Source organism: Stegostoma tigrinum, chromosome 2, assembly GCF_030684315.1.
Source record: "Stegostoma tigrinum isolate sSteTig4 chromosome 2, sSteTig4.hap1, whole genome shotgun sequence".
Lineage (NCBI taxonomy): Eukaryota > Metazoa > Chordata > Chondrichthyes > Orectolobiformes > Stegostomatidae > Stegostoma > Stegostoma tigrinum.
In genome coordinates, this window is record NC_081355.1 from 37,282,300 (window position 1) to 37,307,489 (window position 25,190).

The window sequence follows — 25,190 nt, forward strand, 5'->3', positions numbered from 1 at the left end:
AAGTATCACTGCTGCTATTCCGTCCAGGTTTGCTCTACTCTGCTGCCATTTTGGCAAGCCAGAGGGTAGCTTATAGACTAGAAAAAAAAATTATCCATATATTTTTCCCACGTTTCACTCGGGTCTTTTGTCCCAGTCCACTCTACAGTGATTCTGACTACTGCATACACCTCAATCTATTTTGGTTACTTCAGCCTGCAGCATTTTATTCCACAACAGCACTAGTATATTTTACGTTATGATCGTTTTTATTAATCATTTTTTACTTAACCACAGCACCTCCCATCTGGCTTGCCAGACTTCCTCCTTGTCATGCAGCCATCTCCACAACATGCTTCTCGCTGACCCTCCTGAATCCTTGTCATAAGCAACAAATGGTAGAAGGAGCAGCTTTAAGCCATAGAGAAAAACTGGCAGGGAAGATTACTTGCAGAATTGGGTCATGTGACCCTATATCCAACCCGGCATGAAAGAATGTTAAAATAAATTCTCTGACGCTAAACATGAATACTCAGTAACTAGCCATTGTTAAAGAAGAATGACTTTAAGTGCAACTTACTATTGTCTGCTCTATTCTAATCAAAAATGGTACAGGAAACTAAATTCAGCCACTACTCACCAACGCCTGCACCCCTGTTGTAACATTAAGGCAGAATGTACTGAATGTGGCAATTTTTGCCTCATTTGTTTGAACACAGCTGGAGTAAAAGTAAAGGTCCCAAACCAAAAGGTGCACTCCTAAAATTGAGGAAAAGCAAAGAGAATGGGCATATTGTGTGAGGTGGTGACGTAAGTCGAATAATGCTACAGTGGCATAGTATTGTTTTAAATGATGTTCAACATAGAGAAGGATTGATTCAGCAAGTGAGAGGGGGCGTAGCAGGAGGGATCTAGATGGCCCCTTGACTATATGTATGACCCAAGTTGGGGAAGCCGTGGGATTCAGAGTCAGTGTTGAGGATTCCCAGGGCGCCTCTGCACTGACAGTATACCATACTGTATTGAGTCCTTTAGGTGATACGTAGAGACCCAGTATTAGTCTTACTGCTCTTTTTGAGGTGGATCTTGAAACAACTAAATGGTGTGCTGGGCCATTTCTGAGAACCGTTCAAGAGTCAATCGTATTGTTATGGGCCTTGGTTGTCGATCAGACTAGGTAAAGTGGCAGACTTGTGTCCCTAAAGGATGTTGGTAAACTTGATTATTTTGCAACAACAATTTCCATTACTGATGTTAGCTTTTTATTCAGCACATTATTTGTTAAGCTGAGTTTACATTCTTCACATTGAGATTTCAACAAGTCAGTTTGTTTTCCTTCAGTCAACTTGCTACATTCCTTCTCGCCACATATCTAAACCCCTTTACATTTTAGGAAAGCAGCCACACAATATAAATTTGCTCTTTTGGTCAAGTGTTCCCAAATCCACATGAATTGCACTTGCTCATTTTGCCTGAAGATTTCAATGTTTCTGAAAATTTGGTTGTATTCTCCTTCTATCACTTGGTTCATTTCCTGTTTTAATACAGTCATCAAGTCTGGTAGTTTTTTGACTGTATTTGCTTAAAAAGCAAAACCTCCATAGAACTTCTGTACAGCTGCCCTCCTTAAAGCCTATATTCTGGTCTGAATAGTTTACATTTCAAGTGACCTTATTTTTTTTAATGAATGTGCTTTACATTTCTGCATTATTCTTTCATTTTCATTCTGTCAATCCTAACCTTAAGTATTAGCCCTTATTTGTGTAGGCCAAAAATCAAATAAAAATTATTCTTTCTGTTGTGATTTGTGCTATCTAGTAAAGTATGGACACTGAGTTATGGTTCTGTAGAAAGAAACGCAAGCTTGTGGCATTTAACTCATAAGCATGGCAAAACGTTCTTGGTGTTTTGTAGCAAAATTGACATTTTTGTTCATCATTGGACCTGATTTTCTTTATATATATTTTAGTCTGAAATGATTTATTTTGCTTGGCAGATTCATTTGTGTTAAGTGTCAAAGTTTTCCGTTTAGATTCTACAAAGAAATGCACTGTTTTTGGAGAGTTCAGTTACAAATAGGTAATGTACTGTCAAATATGGTAGTTCGTTGAATACCATTTAATATAACAATATAGAAGTCGAAAATAAAACATTCTTTTGTTTAAATGTACTCAGGCTCTCCTGCCCTGCCGAACAACATGATGTATTTTGGAAGTTCGCAGGATGACATTGATGAAGTAGAAGATGATGATGAATATGAAGATGTCAAAACACTTCCAAACAATGCTTCATCTTCATGCCATTCAACACCTAGGAAAGGAAAACCACAGGGTAAACAAGTCCTCAATGGTCATGGTAGGTTAATTTAATAACTATTGAAACTAATAACTGTAGGCTGCATGCCAACCTGGATAAAAGGCTGGCTGTATTGCAATTTGCAGTTAATGGAACCAACAAACCATCAAAGTTTGTATTTTTAGGTGTAGATTTATTGCCAAAAGAATCTTTCACTTGTCAAGAGTTATAAAATGCATTAGTATGACAAACTGAAATACCAAGCCTTCATTCTTAAGAGCTGCTTAGGAAAGAGTACATTTGCACTGAATAAATATCTGGCAATGAATGGCGAAATCTAGTGATAGATGAATACTACTTAAACATCTTGAAGTGGAACTTGTTTGTTCCTATGTGGCATATAAATACCTGGTCACAGTGTTCTTAGAACACTGAATTAGGAATTTATGCTGGCGTAGTGATTCAACTATGCTAATTTGATCCTTATATAAAAGTTGATTTCTGTTTAACTTTCTTCTGTCCTTGATCAGCCTTCTCTTCCTCCATTTGTCTTCAAATGTGTATAAGTTCCGCTACTCCCCTTTCATGAGCAAGAGGGAAGAGGCTACGGTATACTCTCTCCTAAGGAACATTGTTGAACCACAGTATTGCCTATGCTCAGTCTGTGTGATAATAATTGTTCACTGCTAGACAATTGCATTTGTTTAAACTGTTTTAGTGCATGATGAGCTAACTTGTTCAGTAGATAGTCATGATTTTTGATTTGATTTTACTTGGATATCTGCTTTTTAATCCTCCCTGTCACCTCCCTCAACCTCTTCTCCACTCCTCGTGTGTCAGAGAACTGTAGAGCATTTCTCCCTCTCTATTAGCCATACTGATTGAGGAGGTACCCAGCTTCCGTCTGAGCGACACTCAACTTGGTCTTGGGTCCAGTGTTCTGGAGATGTTGCTGGTAGTTAATGTACTGTGAAGATATTTTGATGGTAGGCGATGAGTGAGTGATCAGCCACAAAACTAGGCCTGAAGTTGTTCCTTGAATCTCAAGTAATTCAGGAAGATTGATGTTACACCCATATGCTGTAAATAGACAATAGGTGCAGGAGTAGGCCATTTGGCCCTTCGAGCCAGCACCACCATTCATTATGATCGTGGCTCATCATCCACAATCAGTATCCTGTTCCTGCCTTATCCCCATAATCCTTGATTCCACTATCTTTAAGAGCTCTATCTATCTCTTGAAACTATCCAGAGACTTGGCCTCCACTGCCTCCTGGGGCAGTGCATTCCATATATCCACCACTGTCTGGGTGAAGATGTTTCTCCTTAACTCGGTTCTAAATGGCCTACCTCTTATTTTTACACTGTGTCCTCTGGTTCTGGACTCCCCCATCAACGGAAACATACTTCCTGCCACCAGATTGTCCAATCCCTTAATAATCTTGTACGTCTCAATCAGATCCCCTCTCATCCTCCTAAACTCAAGTGTATACAATCCCAGTCGCTCCAATCTTTCAACAAATGATAGTCCCGCCATTCCGAGAATTGACCTTGTCAACCTCCGCTGCACTCCCTCAATAGCCAGAATGTCCTTCCTCAAATTTGGAGACCAAAACTGCACACAACACTCCAGGTGCAGTCTCACCAGGGCTCTGTACAGCTGCAGAAGGACCTCTTTGCTCCTGTACTCAATTCCTCTTGTTATGAAGGCCAGCATGCCATTAGCTTTCTTCACTGCCTGCTGTACCTGCATGCTTGCTTTCATTGATTGATGTACAAGAACACCCAGATCTCGTTGAACTTCCCCTTTACCTAACTTGACTCTATTTACTTAGTAATATGCCTTGCTGTTCTTGCCACCAAAGTGGATAACCACACATTTATCCACATTAAACTGCATCTGCCATGCATCCGTCTACTCACCTAGCCTGTCCAAGTCATCCTGTATTCTGATAACATCCTCCTCACATTTCACCCTGCCACCCAGCTTTGTGTCATCAGCAAATTTGCTAATATTACTTTTAATGCCTTCATCTCTATCATTAATGTATATTGTAAATAGCTGCGGTCCCAGCACCGAACCTTGTGGAACGCCACTGGTCACTGCCTGCCATTCCAAAAGGGACCGGTTTATCATTACTCTTTGCTTCCTGTCAGCCAGCCAATTTTCAATCCAAGCCAGCATTTTGCCCCCAATACCATGTGCCCTAATTTTGCTCACTAATGTCCTATGTGGGACTTTATCAAAGGCTTTCTGAAAGTCAAGGTACACTACATACACTGGCTGTCCCTTGTCCATCTTCATAGTTACATCCTCAAAAAATTCCATAAGATTAGTCAAGCACGATTTCCCCTTCGTAAATCCATGCTGACTCTGACCTATCCTGTTACTGCTATCCAAATGATTCGTAATTTCATCTTTTATAATTGACTCCAGCATCTTTCCCACCACTGATGTCGGGCTAACCGGTCTATAATTCCCTGTTTTCTCTCTCCCTCCTTTCTTGAAAAGTGGGACAACATTAGCCACCCTCCAATCTGCAGGAACTGATCCTGAATCTATAGAACATTGGAAAATAATTACCAATGCATCCACGATTTGTAGAGCCACCTCCTTAAGTACCCTGGGATGCAGACCATCAGGTCCCAGGGACTTATCAGCCTTCAGACCTAACAGTCTATCCAACACCATTTCCTGCCTAATATAAATTCCCTTCAGTTCATCCATTACCCTAGGTCCTTCAGCCACTATAACATCTGGGAGATTGCTTGTGTCTTCCCTAGTGAAGACAGATCCAAAGTACCTATTCAACTCTTCTGGCATTTCCTTGTTCCCCATAATAAATTCACCCGTTTCTGTCTTCAAGGGCCCAATTTTAGTCTCAACCATTTTTTTTTCTTTTCACATACCTAAAAAAGCTTTTACTATCCTCCTTTATATTTTTGGCTATTGTGCCTTTGTACCTCATTTTTTCTCCACGTATTGCCTTTTTAGTTATCCTCTGTTGCTCTTTAAAACTTTCCCAGTCCTCCGGCTTCCCGCTCATCTTTGCTATGTTATACTTCTTCTTTTTTATCTTTATACAGTCCTTAACTTCCCTCGTCAGCCACGGCCATCCCTGCCTCCCCTTAGGATCTTTCTTCCTCTTTGGAATGAACTGATCCTGCACCTTCTGCATTATATCCAGAAATACCTGCCGTTGTGGAAGGATGGATTAGTAAGTTCGCAGATGATACTAAGGTGGATTGTGTTGTGGACAGTGCAGAGGGCTGTTCTAGGTTACAAAGGGACATTGATAGAATGCAGAGCTGGGCTGAGAAGTAGCAGATGGAATTTAACCCTGAAAAGTGTGAGGTGATTCATTTTGTAAGGACAAACTTGAAAGCAGAATACAGGGTTAACGGAAAGATTCTTGGCAGTGTGGAGGAGCAGAGGGATCTTGGGATTCATGCTCACAGTTCCCTTAAAGCTGCCATTCAGGTGGATAGAGTTGTTAAGGAGTAAGGTGTGTTAGCTTTCGTTAATACAGGGATTGCGTTCAAGAGCTGTGAGGTTGTGCTCCAACTATACAAAAGCCTGGTTCAGCCACATCTGGAGTATTGTGTCCAGTTCTGGTCACCTCATTACAGGAAAGATGTGGAAGCATTAGAAAAAGTGCAGAGGAGATTTACCAGGATGTTGCCTGGAATGGAGGGAAGGCCTTACAAGGAAAGGTTGAGAGAGCTAGGGCTTTTCTCTTTAGAACAACAAAAGATGAGAGGTGACTTGATAAAGGTGTACAAAATAATCAGAGGTATATACAGATTAGACAGCCAGAGGCTTTTCTCCTAGGGTGGAATTAGCTACAATAAAGAGGTATAGTTTTAACGTGAGTGGAGGTAGATACAGGGGAGACACCAGATGTAGGCTCTTTACTCAGAGTGGTAGGGGCATGGAGCGCATTTCTGGAGATGGTCATGGAGTTGGCCACATTAGGAGCATTTAAGCGGCTATTAGATAGACACACGGATGGTAGTATAAGGTAGGGGTGCAGGTTAGTTAGACCTTAAGATTAGGGTAAAAGCTCGGCACAACATCCTGGTCCTGTGCTGTACTGTTCTATGTTCTATGTTCTGTAACTCAGGCTTACTGGCCCTTCTCTGAAATCCCTTATGAACATGCGAATAAAGAACAAGATTAGACCACTCAGCCCTTCAAGTAATCAGTAAGATCATGGCTGAACTGGTTTAACCTTTAATCTACATTGCTGCATATTACAGGTAATCTTTCATCCCCTTGGTAATGAAGAATCTATCCATCTCTGTCTTAAAAATACTTTTGAGGAAGGGAATTCCAAGGATATTCAAGCCTTTGAGAGAAAAATGTTTTCTTGTCCCTTCTTGATCCTCACTAAAATTGTGACTGTAGTTATCTAAGTCAAACCATCACTTATGTACTGAACTTCTACAATGAGCAATCCATTTCCTGAGGCACGGACATCTAAACTGCCTCAGTTGAAGTGTTAATATGAAAATTCAACTATATTGCTTCCCCAGCTGAGTGAAATAAAATGGTGTGTAGCTACAAAAACGCTCCATAAGCTCAATACCAAGTAGAATAAAACATTCACACTCTACTAGTAGACTAAATATTCAACCCCTCTTTCACTAACATACTGTGACGACAATGTGTACAACCTACCGAATATACCTGAGGCACTTCACTGAGATAACTTCAGCAACAGTTGCTACATCCAAAAACTTCACCACTTAGAAGGAAAAGTAAGCAGGCTCGTGTATCAGTATCACTAGGTCAACATCCTGAAATTCTCTGCTTCGTTTTCACTGCACAGATTGTAATTATTCAAGAAGGTACCCCTCTACTTTCTCAAGGCCAACTAAGAGCAAGAAATAAATAGTACCCTTGCCATTTGGAGCCACAATTTCACAGCAGTTTTTTTTTTAAATGGTTGCTTAACATGATCATCATCAAAACTATTGATGGAGAGAGGTGAGGACTTGGATTAATTCGGTTTCCATTCTTATCAATGACAAAATTGCTGGATCCTGGCACTGAGTAGTAGGAGTAACAAATTGTATTCTTTTTGCCTCTGATCATGCATGTTTTTGTGTTGTCTGTTTTGGACTAGAGATAAAAGAAAAACAACCTTCATAATGATTACTTTCTTTCATCAATAAAACCAAAGATTTTGAAAAAAGTCATGTAGAGTTTGTGGCATTTACTGTCTGGAAATAGTGTATCCAGTGGAGACTAACTTTTTCAAATGCAAGCTCTTTACAGATCAAGCATACACGAGAGAAGCAGCAAATTGTAATAATTGCCTCTAACTCAGTAGATAAATGCCATGTCAGCATGCTATCAATCCACTGGGAGTTTTTAGATTTAGTTGCTAGTCTGTGAAAATTTGAAATGCCGCTAGCAATAATGTCATTTAAGAAGAAGGGTGGAGGCAGCAAAAGTTGAGAAAATCTGGCTGGATGGCTAATCAGTAGGATGAAAATAGTATAATTAGCTACATTTCAAATCTTCAAAATGTTGTAGATTATGAGGGATTCTGGAACATCAAAATCAATACACCCAATATCTCTATAGCTACCCTTTTAAAGTCCAAGTATGTAGGTTATTTAGTCTGGGGGATTGTCGCCTTTTGGCCTAATTTCTCCACTGCTGTTTCTTCTGTTATAATCACCATAAACACTGATCACTTCTAAAAAGATATTTGACTTCTAGTCACTGACTGAAGAAATCAACTAACAAGATTTCACATTTTAAGGCTTGATCTGTAACAAACAATTAAAAGAAGCGTTGGCTTAACATTTACCCCCCTCAGGCAATATATGCTTTAAGATACAGGGAAGAACGTCTCCTCTTGTGTTTAACATGCTCAAAACACTCATACTCTGGTTATGCATTACATCACATTGTCCTTATAACAAACAGTCTACAGTCATAATTAGCTTCCAATGGGTTCAGGTTTCCTCATTTCACCAAGGAGTACCTTTGAGTGAAAATAAAGCAGAAATTTCTGGAGAATCTAAGCAGTATCTGAGAAAGAAACAAGAATTCAATTTTACTTTACTAGAACTAACCTGGAATGTCACTGGGTGCTTTCTTTAGTTGTTGGAGCATTTCTAAATTCACTCTGTGTATCTCTGATTTTTCTTCCCTTCTGGCCATTCCTGCATGGATCTCCCAGGATGCTTAAATGGCAGTGCGTTGCACTTCTTTGACCAGAGACCATCTCTCTCCGACAGCATGGTTCGGTAGACTTGGTGGGAAAGTTAGTTTTTTCTTTGACAACCACATCAGATGCCATCCTTTTCCTCGCTTGTTCCTGACTCCTTTTTGTTTTCTCTACAGAATTCTAATTCAAGTTGCTTAACTTACAACTGAATCCCAGACAATGTGACATATTTTATCAGTATTTATGTTTTCTTTCTTAAGATTCCAATGTTGAGCCAAAACCTGAACAATTTGGTGCCCCCACTCTCTCAAATCCATTTCTTGTTTTGCCTGCTGTATTCTTCTAAACAGGTATAACGCAGTGAGGAGCTGGAGGAACACAGCAGGGCAGGCAGCATCAGACGAGCAGGGAAGTTGATGTTTTGGGCCGGGTCCAAAATGTCAATTTTCCTGCTTCTGTAAATGCTGCCTGGCCTGCTGTGTTCCTCCACACTGTTATCTCTGACTCCAGCATCTGCAGTTCTTGCTAACTCATAGCCAGGTATTATCTTTTGTGAAGTGCTTTGGCATTAGATGTTGCTATTTAACATTTGCAATGACAACAGAAAAAGTCACTCCGGAATCTTGTTCATTTAAACTTCAGCAAATCCAGTATACCCCTCTCTGCCTGTCATTTCAAAATTCTGCAGAAGCCTCCCAAAATAGAATAATTTTCTTAAACCATTTAATTTGTAGTACTTATTCTGATTTATTTAAATTCTTCTTCTGAACATAACTAAAGCCCTGTATCCATAGTAGCATTCAAATAAGTCTCCAGAGTATTCTCCTAAGACATTGCAGTTATGGTTTTATTGAAGAATGACAACAAAGCATAGGAACAGAAGTACGTCATTCAGCCCATTGAGTCTGCTGTGCCACTCAATGAGATTGTGGATGATCTGATTATCCACAATTCCACCTTCCTGCCTTTTCCTCATAACCAATCATTCCTTTACTGATGACTACTTTCTCTCAGCCATGAATATACTTAGTGATTCAGACTCAACGTGTGGTAAAGAATTCCCCAAATTCACAACCTTCAAAAGAAATTCCTCCTCATCCTGTGTTAATTGTGTGACACCCCCCACATTCTGAGATCATGCCATCCGTTCCTGTCTCTCCCACCTGCAGAAATGTGGTTGAAACGTGTATCCCAGAATTGGCCACAGCACTCATCATGTGATGTCAATGGCAAAGCAAGCTTTTATTGCCTATCCAAATTGCTGTTGAGAAGTGAGGGTGAGTTGTCTTGTTGAACTGCTGCAGTTCACCTGGGGTAGTTATGCTCAATGTTTTTTTAAAGAAAGTTCCTGGATGTTAAGAAATGTCTGCTTAGTTTCAAATCAGGATAATGTGTGGCTTACAGGTTCCTAGATTTCTGCAGTAATTGTCCTTCAAGGTATTCCTGGTTGTGGCTTTGGATGGTACCCTTAAAGGAGTGTTGGTGAGTGCTGCAGTGCATATTGTGAATAGAACAGACTGCTGCCATTGTGTGCTGGTGCTGGTGGTGGGACTGAATATTTGCGGTGGAAAGAGTGCAAACCTAGTGATCCGCTTTGTTCTGAGTGGCTTCCTGAGTGTGGTTGGGGCTGCACCCAGCCAGGCAGTGGAAAGTGTTGGAGGCTGATCAACTGTGACTCTTGCACTTGGATTCCCTAGTCATCAGAAACATACTTTCTGCATTTGCCCATTGTAGTCATTTTAGAATTTTATAGCTGTCTATGAGATTCTCCAACCCCCAGCCCCCCATTGTTATAATCTCTGGTGAATGTGGTCCTAATTGATCCAATCTTTCTTCTTCATCAGTTCTACCTTTCCAGGAGTCAATCTGGTAAACCTTCATTGCACTCCCTCCATAAGCCAGAACGTCCATCCTCAGATAAGGAGACCAAAACTACCCATGGTACTCCCAGGTGTGATCCCACCAAGGCACTGTAAAATTGCAGTAAGACATCGTGCTGGATGCAAGAACACCCAGGTCTCATTGCATATCTTCCTTTCCCAATCTATCACCATTCAGATAATGTACTCTCCTGTTTTTGTTACCAAGGTGGATAAGCTCACATTTATCCACATTATACTTCATGTATTTTCCCAATCGCTCAGCTTGTCCAAATCATACTGTCTTCTATCTCCGCTTCCTCCTTGCAGTTCATCTTTCCACCCAGCTTTGTCATTTGTAAACTTTGAGATATTACATTTAGTTCTCTCATCTAACTCATTTATATATTATGAATAGCTGGAGTCCAAGCACCAGTCCCTTCGGTACTGGACTTGTCACTTGCTGCTGTTCACAAAATGACTTGTCACTTTCTGCTGTTCACAAAATGACTTGTCTAAAATTAAATGAGGATTTGCATCTGTAACGTTGAGAACGATAGCAGGAGGTTAAGAATCATCATTCACTTGGCAGTAATGGCTAAAGATGGTTGCAGAAATTTCTATTCTGTCTTTTGCAGTTGTATGTGGGCTGTTTAGTCTTTCAAGATGGGTATTTTTGCACAACATCCTGCATCAGATAATTGTGTAAATGCCCCTAACTCTGGATGATTGGATGCTCAGAATCTAACCTGTTGGAGTCTTGATGCAACTCTATAAATTGCTGCTACCTTTTAATGCAGCATGTATGTAAAACCTGTGTTGCTTTGCCATCTAATTTTTAACTAAATCTAATGTGTGGTACTATAAGAAACTCATCTTGGAAATCCATTTGCTCACTGTCACACAACTCGCATCCACCAATTCTGCTACTATGTCAAAGAACTCAGTTCAAGCTAGTCAACCATGATTTGTTTTTAGCATGCTGATTTTCATTTATTAGCCCATTGTTTTCAATCCATAAATTTTTTTTCTGGATTGTTATCTAGATCATTGTTGTGCTGATTGGCATTCAGTGGTGTTATCCGTTTTTTTTTGAGCAAAATCGTATTTGGCAATCTTCTAGTTGCCTGACACCACTCGCTAATTGATAGACCATGTGGTTTAGCATTCATTGTGGGATCATCTAAAGTGCAACTGCAGAAAACAAAAGCATTGACACCACCATCTGAAGCAAGGACAGTGTAATGAACGTGAATGGCAAAATCCCACTCTTTAATTGCCGCAATTTCTCTCTCCCCTAACAAGAGCAGAACTCTTGTATCTGTTAACAAATACGTATTAATTCTTTGTGTTTGGACAAAGAAAAAATTCTGCAGATGCTGGAAATCTGAAATAACAAAACGAAAGGAAAATCTCATCAGGACAGACAGTATCCTGTAGAGGAAAACTGAGTTGATGTTTTAATGTTTCAGCCATTATATCGGAGGCAATTGACCTGAAATATTAACTCTGTTCCTTCTTTAAATGCTGGTTCAAGACAGGTAACTTTCACATTATAGCACCCTTGGTTTCTGCATTCACACACAAATGTATTCTGTTCTTTTACTCAAGTTACGTGATGGTCCTATTATCCTCCAGCATTAATATGCCTTTAGAAACTATTCCAAAGTGCTGTCGAGGGAGGAGGAAGAAATTAAATAAGGGGACAGTCCATAAACCATATTGAACAGATGACACAGAACTTGGAAATATTGTAAACTGAGTGGAGGACTGTGTACAACTCCTGAAGGACATAGACAGTTTGGTGAAATTGGCAAATGGGTTTCAATACAGAGATGTGAGAATTGATGTATTTTGGTAGCAAGAATGTTGAAAGGGGTAGAATTCTAAGAAGGGTGGTGGAGCAGAGGGACCTGAGTGCATATGTGCACAGATCGTTGAAAGTGGAAGGATGGTTAGAATGAGTAGAGCATAGCAATGTTTTTGGCTTTATTAATAGGGTATAGAGTGCAAGAGCAGGGAAATGATGTTGAACTTATCAATACACTTGTTAGACCTCTGCTGGAGTATTGCGTACAGTTTTGGGTGCCATGTCATAGGAAGAGCGCACACACTGCAATGCGTTTACAGAAGTGGTTTGCAAGAATAGTTCTAGGGAAACTGGGTTATGAGGATAGATTGAAAATGCTGTAATTTTTCTCTTGGAGAGAAGAAAGTCAAGAGGAAATCTGATTGAGGTTTTCAAAATCATGAATGCACTGAACAGAGTAGATGGGGAGAAGTGGTTCCCACTCAGAAGGGAACAAAAACAAGAAGGCATAGATTTAAAGTGATTTGCAAAAGAAGCAAGGGTGAACTGAGGAAAATCTTTTTCACCAAATAGTGAGTAGTTAGGATGAGTGCACTGCCTGGAAGTGTGACGGAGACGGGGTCAATTGAGGTATTGAAGAGGTATTGCCCAGTATTTAGATTACGAAATGTGCAGTGGCATAGGGAAAAAGCAGAAGGCACTTTGTAATGATGCTCATTTAATGAGCTAATGCAGACACGATGGTCCAAGTTTTTCACTACATTACTTATGTGATACTGTGGTATTGAGAGAAATAAGAGAGGGAATTTAACCCTTGGTTATTAGATAGGCTTTGAGATAGCATTTAAGGCAGATTGAGAAATGGGAGAGTTGGAAGGAGCTGAAGTGGCTAAAGGTTGTGCTACTAGCAGTGGCACAAAGAGGAAATGGCGTGTACAAAAGACAGGAGAGCTAAATAGTTTGTGAGGGCTGGAATGCCTGAGGAGTTGATGCTGCTCCAAAGGCTTGTTCAATTGGTGACATCTAATTTTAAAATTGAGCTTAAAAAATATTGTTTTGTTTGGATAGATTAAATCTCCTTTCTTCTCTGGGCCAGGTGAAGCAATGTTTAATTTAAGCTGTAAGACTGTTATCGTTTTAAATTTGTGTATGATTTGCTTATAACATGAGTTCCGCATTTGTATTTTTCCTCAGTTTTGAATGGTTCCAGCAAGCTTCTGAGAGAGAAAGAACCTATCCAGAAACACAAAGGAAAAGATGCCACGCCAGGGAAGGAGAAGAACAGTGACCAAAAGGTTGAGTGCAAGAAAGAGCCGTGTTCAACAGGGACTGCTGCTAGTTCTTCACTAACGCGCAGCTCAACAAAAGACTCTGCTGCTAATGGCTCAGCTGTTACAAAACCATCTCAGGAGCACCGAACACCACAGGTAGAAAATGACTGCTTAACATTTAACTGAAATACTTAGGCGCCTTTTGCAGAAGACTGCTTATTTTCAAACAGTTGAAATGGGGTAGGCACTTCTGTTGATCAAAAAGTGACAACTGATATTTGCCTTAATGTAATCCCAATGTTCTTGGTTGTACAAGTGCCTTGTTTGTTTTGGACAGGGACAGCCTGTGAGTTCCAGAATGTTTGCACGATTGTTGTGGATGGTTACCTTCGACGTCAATACTGAAGGAGCACCAACCAAAACAGCACTAGATCTCCATTACAAGTATATTGGCTGCCGGGTATAACAGACGTTTTGAGGAGCATACCTACTATGAGTGGTGTGGATTGTCCATGTTTATGAGATGCCTTAAACATTAAAATTTGAATGTATGTGTACAACTCAAACTCACATTTATGGCAATGTGGTTGAGGATCCGTTTTGATGGGTTTCATAGATGGGCTAGTTGTACTGTTGGTGATCTTGTGGTACTTGTTCCTGACTCTGCAGTTTGCCATAGAGTTACCTTTGAAAGCAGCTATCCCTCCTTGTGTTCAGTAAAAAATGGGTGCTGGCAGACTATCAGGGCATTTTATCTATTCATTGGCCCCAGGCAGGGAACATTGTGTTCACTGTAATTGCCTATGACAGGACGAGTGAGACTAATTTTACTCTGTGTGTTCCCTCCTGATGAGAAAATTGTTGGCGTCTCTTGAATAATTATTGACTGATGACAGCTAAGTTGAGGTTGGAAAGTTTATTAAGTCAGTTCTGCCACATTATCATCATTGCCCAACCTTGTGGGCGATCTTCTCAGAGTTGTTTTTTATTTGCTGTGCTATTACAGATATTACAGTTTTTAAATAACAAATATAATTAATTATACATGATGGGATGTTACTTCCTTTGACCTTGAAACTTGTTTCTGGATAGGGTCTTTGACTATTGCTTATTTAAAGTTTGATTTTTGTCTCCATTTATACATCATAACTGTTTTGTGCGGTCTAGGATCCTGTTTTAAAAATGATAGATCTTTATCTCAGTGATAGCTCTTTACGTCCTGTGCCTGTCGTGAAAATTGGAGTACTGCAGTGTTGGTATAGGTGAGTTCCAGTATCCATTGATAACCTTCAATTTCTTGTTGAGACTTGAATATTCTTGACTGCGTTGGAAAAGTTAATTATTTTCCATGATATGGCACCAGGTTCCACACTTGCCTTGAAGAACTGCATGTACTTGAGTTTTAAGTACGTGTATTTTCAACAATGTATCTTTGTTTATTTTTTAAACTGGAGGTGCTACTGTAGCATGGATGCTTCAAGCAGTGAGTAATGTGAAATCAGTATGTGAGCAAATGACATTGGCCCAAAAGTACAGCGTTTACCTGCCAAATGATAATGAGCTCCTTCTGGAACTTGTTTTGTAACTGCATTTAATCCATAATCATAAAGGATGCCATTGCTAAATAATGAACTTCGTGTCAGCTAAATTATTATTGCGCTAATATTTAAGGATCTAGAAGCCCATTGACGGAGGTGCATTCATTTTATTAAATGTACCTATTTGAACCATTGCTATTGTTGTATGCAGCACTGAAACTCAAGTTGTGTGGCTAGGAACAACAAAATATGTCATAGTTCACAAAGTGACATCTTCGTAAAATATTAGGGAGATGTTGGTTGGGTTTGTTTTCCACTTTGCTATCAGTCAGCTGTTCGGTTGCAAAAACGAGCAAAAAATGCAATAAGCCTGCCAGCATCTTACGTAAAAGATTAAAGATATTTTGAAAATACCTTGATTCTGTAATTCTTTCAGTAATACTCTTGAGCTTACGTTCTCTTTAGTGAAAGATGCTTTATAATAGAAGGTAAAAAATTGAGGAAATTTTTACCAGGTATTTGTTAGTAAGTATGAAAATACTGTCAGCCTGCATTTAGAACTAAACTTTTCAGTCCACATTACTTGCTTGGTATGTTTGATTGCCATGTTTGTATAATTGAAGTTAGCTGTATTTTGATGATGGAACACTGGAAGATATTTGGCTCCACTTCTCACTTTTCTTTCTTATTCCTCAACATCTTTCCACTTGTAGCATTTAAGATCTTTTAAAGGAACAATTATGTTTTGCTTGCCACAGTGGAACAGAAGATTTTGATGTCCCATTCTCTACAAAATATTTTTGTACTTACGCACAGGTTTAATTTGAATTTCTGAAAGAGAAATGTGTTGCAGCAGCGTCATGTTAGAAAAACTTTTCTTTACCACTAGTATTTTGCAGAACTGCTTTTGTAATTTTGAACGTTGCTGACAGAAGCAGATAATTCATCAAACTTCAGACTGGTTATTTATAAATGAGTTGGAATAGATTGTTTTAATGTTTGCATTTGCTTCTAAATATCTAAGTACAACATGAGATCTCATAGAGAAATTCAGAAGACCATCGGAAGGGAAGATTGAATCCTTTGTCATATGTAGTTTTATAAATAATGAAGTTTTTTTTGGAAATGCCAAGCTTGCCAGATGAGTGAGAGTAGTCAAGAATGGTCTTAATTTTCAAAGTAAAGCAAACACAAAATGATCAAGGTGAACTTCAGATGATATACCATGTCTGATGGGCTCCGTGGTTTGCCTAAGTTACATTGTGTTCTGTTATTCTGAGTTCATGCTTACTTTGTAGACTTCCTTTTGATAACACTTGTACCTTGGGAAGGAGCTGTTTTTAAGTGACTGTGTAGTGCAATGCATTTGGGTAGCTTGCTGGGACTATGTTCAAATCAGCACAGAATAAGGGATAGAAAATGGTTGCAAGAGTAATCAATTTGAGCAACTTCCATTCTGCTGCTTTTGAGCTTGGCTTTGCAAAATGAAGGTGGACTGATTTTGGTCCCAGTTTGAGAATGCTCGACAGGCAAGTCATGTGTGAAAAGGACTGGAGTAGCACAAGAGTTGCAGAAGCATTCCTTTCCCATCAATTGCTGCATTTCTAATATTGATATCAAGTATGCATTTCCATCTTTCTTGCTCACCTCCCTTTAGCTTCCAGGACGTCCTGGGTCAATTTGTGCAGGCATAGCTGACCTTAAAACATTACGTACATAACTGCTTTAAACTTTCACGAAGTAACCTCCATATCAGTGAATTATATTTACTTGAGTATTGCTCAAAATGGAGACATTTTTCAAGTAGCCCATTTAGGTCAATTCACAAGCATACCTATTTAAAGGAAATACCAACATTTATAATTGTGAGTAGAATTCTGAATTCTGATTTGTTAGGAGGTGGAAATAGTCTTTCAGTGAGCACTCTCCTTTCAGATAGTATAAATGTTGGGTTTCCCTTTAAGGTGGTATTCTTGCAAATTTCCTGATGAATGCAAGATGAAAAGTTTCAATCAAGTGTCTTTCAGCAATACCAATCATTTACACAAGAATAAATTGTTCTCTAAGTGCACAAATGCAAGTGGTTATATATCAACCATTTAGTAAGATCAACAATGGCCACAGTAAAGAGAGAATTTGCATTTAACATCTCAAAACACTCATCAATGACACATTTTTGGAGCTTAGTCCCTGTGTTGTAATGTAGAAAACACGGCAGGAAATCTGTGTAGCAAATTCCCACAAGCAACATTTTGTGGATGGGGGTTGGCAGTGAGATGGCAGGATACAGGTGGTAATAGTGACCAGATAATCTGCCTGATGTTGGTTGAGGGATAAATATTGGTCAGGATACTGGAGATAGTTTCTCAGTTCTTCTGTAAAATGTACCATGAGAACCTATCCACCCAGCTAAGGGCTGGTGGTATCTGTGCTTATTGTCTTGTGAAATTTGATGCATGTAACCTTGCAGTGTCCTAATACATATAGAATAAAATGTATTTGATTATCTGTTTAAAGAAGCATTGTTTCCAATTATAGTAACTTCAGTAAACTTGCATGAGAAATATAAGCACCTCTGTTAAATATTTTTTGCCAATGAGTACTACGTGCCTTAGTAACCTAGTGGGTGATTAGAACTCTACTATTATCTAAAAATAGTCCATCGTGAAAATGTTTGTAAAGGACTGTTTTTTAGATATGCTGTTGTCATGAAGCAAACAAAGGTACAAAGCAAGGCCTATTATAACATCTGTAGCAATATGGTAGTGGTTTTTTAGTGAATTGTCTAAATAAAGGCTGTCAGTTATGCGTTGCTGTTCACATTCTTCAACAGGCATGCTTTAGGTTGTTTTACTTCGCTATCCGTTGTTCTTGGCAGAATGGTGCTGTGTTTGATTGCAACTGTAATTGTATTGATTTGGTTAGCAGGTAGTGCAATGTGCAAACATTGTTGATTTTACCTGAAATATCAACTTTCCTGCTCCTCTACTGCCTGGCCTGCTGTGTTCCTTCAGCTCCACAAAGCTATTGAGTTCTAGTTTCACATGAGAATAATATCTTGAAAGTTGAAGAAGGAAAATTGATCATTTTAAGTATGTTTCATCTCTGGAAGAGTCTTTGCAAGGATCTTAGATTAAAGCTCAACTCATTTAAGATCATTGTGTTTTCTTTTTTCGCAAAATAGTCGATCCTCTGTGATGATGGTGAGAGCTCAGTAGTTCTCACCGGTGGCAAAGATTGGATTTTCATGAGGTCACTAGCTAATGTGGATATCTTGTGGCAGAAAAGTGGGTGAGGTACACTGTGCAAGTCTTGAACGATTTTCAAGTGCTCGTGCATTACAGTCCACAACAAGTCTCAGGTTAGTGCAGCAATACCTGCAGAATGTGAATTCTATGTCAGGTTGTGTTCTTCTAGCATGGTTGTCAGTTTGTATCTTCCCTTGTAAATCTGAACCTTGACTGGAATGTAGAATGATACAGTTGGCCCAAGGTTGTCCTATAAAGGAGTCTGACAGTGTATAACCAGTATGTAGCCAGTCTTCAAAGCAGCCTGTTTGCAGCTGCCCCCTCCTACTTGAGCACACTTGATTCTGATCTACAAGGTACTGTTGGGCAAAACGTTTTCTGCCGCTCTAATTCAAGGGGGCAGCTTGGTGACTCAGTGGTGAGCATGCTCCCTCACAGTGCTAGTGATCCAGGTTCATTTCCAGCCTTGGGTGATTGTCTGTTTGGAGTTTGCACGTTCTTCCCATGTCTGTCTGGATTTGCTCCAGGTGCTCCAGCTTTCCCCCTCAGTCTAAAGATGTACAAGTTAGGTGGAATGGTCATGGGAAATGCAGGGTTACAGAGATAAGGTCTGGATGGGATGGTCTTTGAGGGTTGGTGTGGTCTCATTGAGCTGAATGGCCTGCTTCCACACTGTAGGGATTCTACAATTGTACAGAAATGGGGCTCTCTTGCTAATGATGTTACTATTAGGGACTGGAGAATCTTGTATTTGAGCTACCTATGAAGCCACTCATTATGTATTTGTATGATATGCTGATGTTAGTACCATAAAATGTTTTTGTACTTTCTCTCTCCTCTACCTTCTCCATTCTCTCTAATGATCATAAGCTTCAGTGCAAGTAAAAACTACCCTGATGGAATTTAGATTGTCAGTATTATCTTTTTAGACTTTGCTTTCTGTTCTTATTGTAATTATTGTAAGCCCTTCCTTTGCTTACATGCTGTCCTGTAAAAGATGTAGGTTCCTTGACGGGATGTCTTTTTTCACAGGATCTGTAGTGTGCTGATAACTCATCCCAAAAGTGTCAGTTCACCCAGTATTCAGTAAAGCCTGCCTATAATCCCCACGTGAGTGTCTATGCTTTATTTAGGAATGGACGTGCAGGACTTTTTTTTCTCCCCTTCCCTCAGCCCAATTCAGTGGCACTGAAATTATTTGTAGAATCGATATAACCATTGCTCTTGCAGAGAAGCGTATTCCTGTACTGAAGCTGTACTGAAATCAGGGTACCTTTTAGTCTGAATGATATAGTTACTTGCCTGATTTGCAGAACTGAATTGTGACACCAAAGCCATTTTCTAGGATCAGAGAAACCAAATTGGGTGTTGCATTTTTATCATTTGAAAACTTAGAATCACAGAGATGTACAGCACGGAAACCGACACTTGGATCTGACTCATACATGCTGACCTGATATCCTAGATAAATCTAATCCCATTTACCAGCATGTGGCCCATAATCCTTTTAAACCCTTCCTATTCATACACTCATCCAGATGCCTTTTAAATGTTGTAATTGCACCAGACTCCTCCACTTCCTCTGGAGTTCATTCCATACATGTGCCATGCTGTGTGTGAAAACGTTACTCCTTCTGTCCCTTCGTAAATCTTGCCTCTGTCACTTTAAACCTATGCCCTCTAGTTTGAACTCCCCCATCCATATTTACCCTATCGATGCCCCTCATGATTTTATAAACCTCTATAATGTCAACCCTCAACCTTTGACGCCCCAAGGGAAATAGCCCCCCTATTCAGCCTCTGTCTATAGCTCAAACCTTCCAACCCTGGCAACATCCTTGTAAATCTTTTCTGAACCCTTTCAAGTTTCACAATATATGTCCTAAAGCAGGGTGACCAGAATTGCACATAGTATTCTAAAAGTGGCCTAACCAATTTCCTGACCTCCCAACTCCTATACTCGATGCACAGCCCAATAAAGGCAAGCATACCAAGTGCCTTCTGCACTATCCTATCTACCTGCAACTCCACTTTCAAGGAATTATTCACCTGCACTCTAAGGTTTCTTTGTTCAGCAACACTCCCAGGACCTTATCATTATGTGTGCAAGCCCTGCCCTGATTTGCCTTTCCAAAATGCAGCACCTCACATTTCTCTAAATTAAATTCCATCTGCCATTCCTCAGTCGAATGGCCGACCTGATCAAGATCCCATCGTACTCTGAGGCAACCTCCTTCGCTGTCAACTAAACCTCCAACTTTGGTGTCATCTGCAAACTTGATAACCATATCTCCCATGTTCACATCCAAATTGTTTAGCTAAATGACAAAAAGCAGTGGACCCAGCACCGATCCTTGTGGCACAACACTGCTGACAAGCCTCCAGTCTGAAAAGCAACCCTCCACCATCATCCTCTATCTTCTATCTTCAAGCTAGTTCTGTTTCCAAATAGCTGGTTCTCCCTGCATTCCATGTGATCTAACCTTGCTAACCAGCCTACTGTGAAGAACTTTGGCGAACGCCTTGTTGAAGTCCATTTAGATCACGTACACTGCACCACCCTCATCAACCCTCCTCATTAATTCTTCAAAAAACACAAATCTAGTTAGTAAGAAACAATTTCCTGTACACAAAGCCAAATTGACTACCCCAAATCAGTCCTTGCTTTTCCAAATACATGCAAGTCTTATCCCTCCGGATTCCCTACAACAACTTGTCCACCACCAGTGTCAGGCCTAACGGCCTTTAGTTCCTTGGCTTTTCCTTACCACCTTTCTTAAACAATGGCACTATGTTAGCCAACCTCCAGTCGTCTGGCACCTCACCTGTGACTATTGATGATACAAATATCTCAGCAACGGGACCAGCAATGACTTCCCTGGCTTTTCATAGAGTTCTAACATATACCTAATCAGGCCCTGGAGATTTATTTGCCTTTATGCGTTTTAAGATCTTCAACATCACCACCTCTGTAATATGGACATTTTTCAAGATGTCTGTATCTATATCCCCACATTCTATTACTTCCATATCCTTCTCCCACTTTGCATCCCACTGATGCAAAATACCCGTTTAGTATTTTCACCCATCTCCTGCGGTTCTACATGTAGGTGGCCCCATTGAGCCTTAAGGGAATCTATTCTCTCCCTAGTTACCCTTTTGTCTTAAATGTATTTATAAAATCCCTTTGGATTTTTGCCAAGGCTATCTCAAGTCCCCCTTTCCCCCCCTCTCCTGATTTCCTCCTGAAGATACTCCTACTGCCTTTGTCCTCTTCTAAGGATTCACTCTATCTCTGCTGCCAATACCTGACATATGCTTCCTTCTTACTTTGACCAAAACCTCAATTTCTCCAGTCATCCAACGTTTCCTACACCTACCAGCCTTGCCCTTCACTCTAACAGGAACATACTGTCCCTGGACTCTGGTTATCTCATTTTTGAAGACATCCCATCTTCTAGCCATCTCTTTACCTGCAACATTCTTCCCCCAATCAACTTTTGAAAGCTCTTGCCTATTACCATCAAAGTTGGCCTTCCTCCAATTAAGAATTTTAACTTTTAGATCTGGTTTATCCCATTCCATCACCATTTAAAACAAATAGAATTATGGTTGCTAGTTCCAAAGTGCTCCCCCACTGACACTTCAGCTACCTGCCCTGCCTTATTTTCCAAGAGTAGGTAAGTTTTGTACTTCTCTAGTAGGAACATCCACATACTGAATCAGAATTTTTTTCTTGTGCACGCTTAACAAATACCTATCTATCCAAGCCTTTGGTAGTCCCAGTCTGTGTTTGGAATGTTAAAACCCCTGACCGCAACCGCCTTATTATTCTTACAGGTAATTGAGATCTCTGTACAAATTTGTTTTTCAATTTCCTGCTGACCATTGAGGGGTCTATAGTACAATCCCAATCAGGTGATCATCCCTTTATTTCTCAGTTCCACCCAAATAACTTTCCTGAACGTTTTCCCAGGAATATCCTTTCTAAGTACAGCCAGCTCCTTTCCCCAACTGTACCAGTCTCAGACTGTTCTCTTTCCTCACTGTCTCCCTGGGTTCTCTCCCAGCGCACCCCTGTGTTACTGGTTTGGATCTGCTCGGGTAACTCTAGCAAATCTCCCCGCTGATATATTAGTCCCCTTCCAATTCAGGTGCAATCCATCCTTCTTGTACTGTCACGCCTACCTCAGGAGAGATTTCAGTGATCCAAAAATGTGAATCCTTCTCTGCACCAGCTCCTCAGCTGTGCATTCATCTGCGCCATCATCCTATTCCTGCCCTCACTAACTCATGGCACTGATGTATCAGTGGGGTGATTTGCTAGAGTTACCTGAGCAGATCCAAACCAGTAATACGGGGGTGGGCTGGAGGACAACCCAGAATTCAAGGAAATCAGCTCCAACACTGAAAATACCTCAGAAAAAGGAGCAGCTCTTACAGGCACAACTTTTTCCTGTCTTTCCATCAAAATAGCTTGATTGCCCATAAATTTGCTTTTTGGCATTGTAATTATAAGGGAGAACAGAATTGCGTAATCATTCAACTGCTGTTTACTGCTGCAGTTGGAGTACAAGACAGAAATGAGATGAGGTATAGACTAGAGGTGACTTCATGTATCAGATCTTGGATGTAAGCGCGTGCCTTTGAACTCTTTCAGCCATGTGGACAGCTTGAGATGTTGTGCAGATATTAATGATGATATGCCATAAGGAAGGCAGAAATTGCTATGTGCAATACACATTGGCCACATTTTAGTTTTAAAAGTTTGGTTGCATTTATGCAGTGAGTCTGGAAAAGTATTGGGAGCTAGCCATTCTGCCTCGATCTCAATCCCACCATAAATCAAAATGATTTACATGTTATGTTCAGTATGAACACGTTTATCTATAAAAACTGAGAGGAAGGGACACCAGACCAGAAATGTTAATTCTGATTTTCCTTCACAAATGCTGCCAGACCTGCTGAGCTTTTCGAGCAACTTGTGTTCTTGTTACAGTTTATATATACTTCCCTCCTTATAAAAGCAAATGTGCACTTTATCTGTGATAGTGGGAGAGAACCACGTTCACGTTCTTCAAGGACCGCAACTTCCCCCCCGCAGTGGTCGAGAACGCCCTTGACCGCGTCTCCTGCATTTCCCGCAACACATCCCTCACACCCCGCCCCCGCCACAACCGCCCCAAGAGGATCCCCCTCGTTCACACATATCACCCCACCAACCTCCGGACACAACTCATCATCCTCCGACACTTCCGCCATCTACAATCCAACCCCACCACCCAAGCCATTTTTCTATCCCCATCCTTGTCTGCCTTCTGGAGAGACCACTCTCTCCATGACTCCCTTGTCCGCTTCACACTCCCCTCCAACCCCACCACACCTGGCACCTGCTCCTGCAACCGCAGGAAGTGCTACACTTGCCCCCTCACCTCCTCCCTCACCCCCATCCCAGGCCCCAAGACGACCTTCCATATTAAGCAGATGTTCACCTGCACATCTGACAATGTGGTATACTGTATCCATTGTACCTGGTGTGGCTTCCTCTACATTGCGGAAACCAAGCGGAAGCTTGGGGACCGCTTTGCAGAACACCTCCGCTTGGTTCGCAATAAACAACTGCACCTCCCTGTCACGAACCATTTTAACTCCCCCTCCCATTCCTCAGACGACACGTCCATCATGGGCCTCCTGCAGTGCCACAATGATGGCACCCGAAGGTTGCAACAACAGCAATTCATATTCCACTTGGGAACCCTGCAGCCCAATGGTATCAATGTGGACTTCACAAGCTTCAAAATCTCCCCTTCCCCCACTGCATCCCAAAACCAGCCCAGCCTGTCTCCGCTTCCCTAACCTGTTCTTCCTCTCACCCATCCCTTCCTCCCACCTCAAGCCGCACCTCCATTTCCTACCTACTACCTCATCCCGCCTCCTTGACCTGTCCGTCTTCCCTGGACGGACCTATCCCCTCCCTACCTCCCCACCTATACTCTCCTCTCAACCTATCTCCTTTTCTCCCCATCTTCATTCCGCCTCCCCCTCTCTCCCTGTTTATTCCAGAACCCTCTCCCCATCCCCCTCTCTGATGAAGTGTCTAGGCCCGAAACGTCAGCTTTTGTGCTCCTGAGATGCCGCTTGGCCTGCTGTGTTCATCCAGCTTCACACTTTGTTATCTTGTGCACTTTATCTCCTTGTTAATTAATTATCTTATTGGCTCAATTGTAGTATTCTTGCCTCAGAAGGTTGAGAGTTTAAATGTCACTGCAGGACATATATACAAAATCTAAGCTTATTCTGTTAGGTATACTGGAGAAATACAGCGTTATGCAGTGTACTCCCCTTATGAAGAAGATACACCTGCTTTTGAATTTGTAACATCCAATACCAAAGCTCAAAGTCAAGCTGGGAATTCTCCTGATATCCTGACAAATTTTTCCCTTGTTCAACACATCACTAAAAATCAGATTTGCTCCTAATGGGGCTTTGCTGTGTTCAAAATGACTGTTGTTTTTCGACATGGTGGTGATTACACTTGTAATATTCTGAACAGAGATAATGGGTACTGCAGATGCTGGAGAATCTGAAATAACAAAATGTGGAGCTGAATGAACTCAGCAGGCAAAGCAGCATCTTAGGAGCACAAAAGCTGATGTTTCGGGCCTGGACCCTCCTTCACAAAAGGGGGGTGGGGAGAGGATTCTGAAATAAATAGGGAGAGAGGGGGAGGTGGACCGAAGATGGATAGAGGAGAAGATAGGTGGAGAGGAGAGTATGGGTGGGGTGGTAGGGAGGGGATAGGTCAGTCCGGGGAGGAGGGATAGGTCAAGGGGGCGGGATGAGGTTAGTAGGTAGGAAATGGAGGTGTGGCTTGAGGTGGGAGAGGGGATAGGTGAGAGGAAGAACAAGTTAGGCAGGCGGGGACAAGCTGGGCTGGTTTTGGGATGCCGTGGGGGGAAGGCAGATTTTGAAGCTAGTGAAATCCACGTTGATACCATTGGCTGC

General features: G+C 40.9%; 1 protein-coding gene across 7 annotated transcripts in view; it reads left to right on the forward strand.

Moving 5' to 3' along the window:
• jarid2b (jumonji and AT-rich interaction domain containing 2b) overlaps window positions 1-25,190 on the forward strand; it is a 447,370-nt gene that overhangs the window by 347,125 nt on the left and 75,055 nt on the right. For all 7 annotated transcript variants that reach the window (XM_048524773.2, XM_048524765.2, XM_048524791.1 and 4 more), the window contains 2 exons: window positions 2,155-2,334; window positions 13,323-13,555. In XM_048524773.2, the coding sequence (XP_048380730.1) occupies window positions 2,155-2,334; window positions 13,323-13,555 (413 nt within the window). The remainder of the gene's footprint in view (window positions 1-2,154; window positions 2,335-13,322; window positions 13,556-25,190) is intronic.